General features: G+C 46.2%; 1 protein-coding gene across 1 annotated transcript; it reads right to left on the reverse strand.

The window, feature by feature from the left end:
• Positions 1–879: 879 nt before the first annotated feature.
• LOC129382520 (putative deoxyribonuclease TATDN2) lies at positions 880–4,565 on the reverse strand. The gene is made up of 4 exons (XM_055066631.1): positions 3,975–4,565; positions 2,507–2,676; positions 1,863–1,992; positions 880–1,065 (listed from the first exon to the last, which is right to left on the reverse strand). The coding sequence occupies exons 1-4, from the start codon at positions 4,179–4,181 to the stop codon at positions 880–882; spliced, it is 693 nt and encodes a 230-aa protein (XP_054922606.1). The 5' UTR covers positions 4,182–4,565.
• Between the last annotated feature and the right edge of the window lie 425 nt (positions 4,566–4,990).

Genomic DNA, 4,990 nt, shown 5'->3' on the forward strand with positions numbered 1-4,990 from the left:
AAAGCAGATCACTCACCATGGCTCTTCGAGGCATAGTTATCATTATTAATTCCCAACAATACATGCGCAAAGTCTCACTATCAATAGAGCTGGCATCTTCGTGGTTGGAAGATGACCCGGTTATTAAGTTCGCTGGAATTAAAACACCACCCTTTCTTTCGTAGTACTATCAAAGGAGCATGTCGTACAATAGGTTATCCATTCAGAAATATGTGCGCGTTTTAATCTCCTTTGTGACTGTCCCCGTTACGCAGTGCGAAGAAAAGTGCTCGTGACCGCTCTCGCAAAACTGGACAATCGCCCCTTTACAGAGGAAAAAGCTCTAGGACACTGGTCCAGACGGGCTTCGGCACTCAAGGCCTTAAGGGCTTTGTTGAAGTTTTTAAGGACATGCCAATTGTGTGACCGCCTCTGAACGTTGTAGCGCGTAGTTTCGCGTTACTGTGTCAATTTTCTTTGTTTTTCATTTTTTTTCCTCTTCTTCTTTCTCCTTTTATTCCCTTTACCCCTTTCCCCAGCACAGGGTAGCCAGCCGGGACTTACACTGGCTAACCTCCCTGTCTTTCCTCTCCTTTGTCTCTCTCTCTCTCTCTTTAATCGCATAAGCACAGTACATTTATTCTGAGCTCTAATACGCACCAAGTTGCTGCAGTGAACCGCACTAAACGTCATGCGACCGAACTTATCCTTCCCACTCAAATTGTGTGGTAGCTTTAAATAACAAGATCTTTAAGATATTCAGTTTACATTCGCCAATACAATCATAGCACTGATACAATTTGCAAATGAGTGCGATGAAAATGAAAAAAAAAGCGGTCTCTGACATGAGCAGAATCCATGAGCATCGCGTACACTGAACCATATCTCGGAACTTGGCCATCAACCATAGGAGCTGATCAAGAGGTTGACACGTACGCTTTTCGGGAGGAAGTACGGTGCGTCCGTCTCCAGCAGCAGCCGGTCCAGAGGAATCTTGCGGCCGACCTCAGCAACCGGACCCGCGTTCGGGAATCCCACCAGCGGAGTAAGCCCGAGGCACAGTTTGGGGAATGTGTCCATCCACAACTGCGCCTCGGACCAGTCCCCGGTAAAACAGTGGCGGTGTATAGGCCAGTCAGCTGGCAGCATCAGATTGGGCCTAAAGATAGGAGCAAGCGGTTAGCACTGCCACGGACGATGCTCCGAGTGTGTGGGTGTCATGTAACAATTGTGACGATGAAATATATCAGGCACTTCTCGCTGATAAAAACAGACCAGCAGGTAGGACCAACGCCAAACAAGTTAGATTTAGAGAGAATACAAAAAAACGCGCTCCTGAAGCAGGAGTATGTTAAGTGCTGCATTTATTGTGAGTGCACAACGTACGACTATTTGAACAAATTAGCGATGGAAACAGTGCTGAAATATTGGCGGGAAAAGTTAAACATTTTATCTAGATATAACGTTCGTAATCTTAGAATTGTACGCCGACAGCGTACTTACCGTAGCTCTACGAAGTAAAACAAGAAAGTGAAAAACCGGTGCCATAGCCTCATGTTACTTCACGCAGTATGGCATTATCTTACCCTGAGCTCTAGTAAAAATGAGGGACTCATCCTCTCCCGAACAATTGGCTGATTCAAATTTTACATACAATTGGGAGATATAACAAGAAAATACGCAATGGCGTAATCAAGTCCGTAACGCCATGCTCCAAGGCAGTGCTGCCGACATTGAAGTTTCCGGATAGGCTTTAAGAAGCCACGAATCCCTCCGTACAACGAGTCATAACAATGCTCGGGTATAGACAACGTGCTAGTCTATAGATAATCCCTGTAATAAGGAGTAATCAAGCTAGCAGTGCTGCAGAGATGCCGCATTACCTCCTTGAGGATTCTCAGCGTATCCATCGAGGAGTCCCTTGAATGAATAACAATGGGCAGCCGCCCATTCCTCCCCAGTTTCAGCTGGTGCCGAAACACGCGCTGCTGTAGAGCCCGGTCGCAATTGTTCCTGCAACGTGCGAACACAAAGGTAAGCGACTTACTATACAATTAGTTGTCACCGTTTACGCCTGCCCTGAATCCAGAAACACACTAATCTTGATTTGAAAAATCTGTTTTGTAGCTTAATTTACTACAAACCAACCAACCAGGGAAGTCGTGGAATAAGCTTATGCTAGAATTTTGATCATGCAAGCTTCACAGACTAAAACAGATTCAGGATGACAACACTTTTACAACCCTGTCGTTTTGAAATGTCAAAACCAAGCATTTTATTTTAAACTTGGCATTCCGCACCTAATCACAGTGCGCCCATGCCCCCCAAAATGAAGAAGGCTACGCTCTGCAATGTCGAGCAATTGTGATAGAACAGCACTCCAAACACTTTTCTTGTAGTCAAAATTTTCTTGAGAAAACGAATTGATCGACTACTTCCAAAACAGAAAAGAGGAACGGGCGCCCACTCAATAAGCTCGGTGAGCCTAAGATCCACCCACACTAAATTCATGGCAGAGAGAACTCACTTGCTGGAATAATCAAGCCCAATTTCGCCGAGTGCCACGACGCTTGGCTGCTCCAGGGCCGCGATGAGGTCGTCGTCGATGTCTTCATCGTACTGCCGGGCCATGTGTGGGTGGCAACCGAAAGCGGCCCAGACACCGTCCTCGGACAGGAGTCCCTCCCACACGTGGCGCTGCGTAGATTGCAAACATCGGTGTCAATTTCAAGTCCTCAGTTCGCGAGTAAAAAATACGGCATTTGCGGGAGAGCTTAACCGTAGAGTTGGGCAAATATTTCAGCGAAGCATTACATGCTGAGTAGGCCGAAACTTACTTGGTGAAACCATAGAATCCTGTTCCCAATATACAGGGGGAGATATGCGCAAATTAATCCCATTATGCGCGCGATTCAGAGCTGCCATCCGGAGTACAGTCACAAACGACCCATTTCGCGCGATTACAATAGGCGCGGCGGTGCAAAACATTCTACGAACCCGTCCGCTTTCGCTGTTCCCCATACCCCATAGGTAGAAAGGAGGCGGTAAGCCTAGGCCAGAAATGCTTAAACTTATACTAAAAGGCGGAAAGCAAGCAGTATGGGACGTCTTGGTAAAAACACGACCCGTGACGATTCAAGGTGACAAAAGAGGGCCCAAAACGAGAGGATGAACCACTCGAGCATTCAATACGCGTGCACGGGCAGCCGTCCCCCTCCGCTGCCTAAGAATGCATTAAGCCGTGCGAGTTCGTAACTGGCACGATACTATATATATATAGGAACGCTGCTCACTGTTTGCAATGTACGGTAGAGAAGAAAATTATAGTGCATTTTCAATGCTGTAAAACAATTAAGTTCAATCTCTCTGAACCAGCGCTGTTGAACACGCGCGCACCATTCTATAACGGTTGTGGTGGTGGGAACATGTATACTCAGGAATGTATATACGCGCATATGCGAGCTCGTACTGCTAACGCATATATAAATGCACAACGCATCCCACATCGATTTAACCCCCATGTGCATCATTCCTGCGAATAACAAATTCCGCACAACACCGACCGCTTTAGAACGCTTCGCGTATCTTGGACAGTTTCCGTACAGGAAGTATCCCCTTATCTCTTTATAAAGCGCTGCGAATTTACCATTATATTTCTTCATTATCTATACTGGAAAACGTAAGCGACATTACGCATATATTCTCGAGTGAGCTCTTTCATATCCACACGTTCGTGGCGGCGATTTATACCTGTAGTCGAAATAGCTGTTACCGTTTTTCAGACCCGCGAATTCTCCCAGGGCAACTGCAATATTATAGAAAACGTCTACGTGGCCGAAGGAAAGCAAGGATATGTGCTAAAGCTATCCGTGTATCCATACAACGACAACTGGATTATTGATTACCGGCTATCACTACATGACAGCCTAATTTGCCTTTCAGTGATCTACGCATTCCAAAGACGTCGGAATACATTAGCTTATTGAAAATAGTACCTTCTTGAATGTGGCGGGGTCGCAAAAGACGGCGACGCAACCTTCATAGCACGTGGGGAATGTTTCCGAATTTCTCGTCCTGAATTGGGCGTAGGAACTGTGGTGGGCCGTTCTCCGAAAAAGAAAGTCCAAATGACAATGGGTGTCTATGAGGCCCACTTTTGAAGAGATCGTGTACGGCCACCGCTTGACGACTGGTGACGTCATCGTGGCTGTTCTCGAGGTTGGGAGAGTTGGGGACGACTCTTCCCGTTTCCAGCACGAAATCACTTGGCACAAGTGTTGGTGTCCTGCAGGCAAAGGATGTCATAACTTACTCTTGTTACTCACTCATAAACAAGAAAGCATAAATCAATGTGAAAAAGAAAGCCGTCAAAAATCATTACTTCACAAGCGCGGACGTTTCCTATAAATGGGCTATTGCAAAAAAGAAAGGACTTCCCCATATGTTCCCGATTACCGATACAATTAAGACCGCTTAGCGCTGGGTAGCGATGTTCTAACCTCATGGCACTAAAATTCAGAATGCGATAATCAGTTGCCTATCGAAATAGAAAGGTAAATCTGAAATAAAAGGCTTGCTTCAACAAATTAATTTACTCCGGTGCTATACCTTCGCGTCACTTGACTATCAAACATTTGCATCTTTTGAAAGAATGCATTGGAGCAAGAAAGGGTAATGAGTAAGGTGAAACTAACCTGTGAATAACTGAGCAACAGTCTCCAACGGCGTCTCTGCTGCGTCGTAAGATAGCACCACTACGAGTCGGTTCAGTGTACAAAAACACGTGGTCGAAGGACGTGCACTGTCGACAAGGCTAATCCAAAGATCTGGTAGCGAATGTTCCTTCGTGCAGATGACCGCGAATATATAGGCAGGAAAGAGAGAGGTTCGAAGGGGGAGAGGAGGTGGCGCTTTAGGGGTTTCCCCTCCTCGCATTTCTTTACGCCGGGGGGACAACAGCCAATAGTAAACCTCGAAAGTGGAGAGGAGAAAGCAGGCACGAACTGCTTGT

This window comes from Dermacentor andersoni, chromosome 6 (genome assembly GCF_023375885.2).
Source record: "Dermacentor andersoni chromosome 6, qqDerAnde1_hic_scaffold, whole genome shotgun sequence".
Classification (NCBI taxonomy): domain Eukaryota; kingdom Metazoa; phylum Arthropoda; class Arachnida; order Ixodida; family Ixodidae; genus Dermacentor; species Dermacentor andersoni.

Coding starts and splice junctions, on each gene's coding strand:
- LOC129382520 (XM_055066631.1), bottom strand. CDS start 4,181: ATGACGTCACCAGTCGTCAAGCGGTGGCCGTACACGATCTCTTCAAAA. Junction 1,993..2,506: donor GGGCTTGATTATTCCAGCAA/GTGAGTTCTCTC, acceptor CGCACGTTGCAG/GAACAATTGCGACCGGGCTC. Junction 1,066..1,862: donor CGCTGAGAATCCTCAAGGAG/GTAATGCGGCAT, acceptor TCCGAGGCGCAG/TTGTGGATGGACACATTCCC.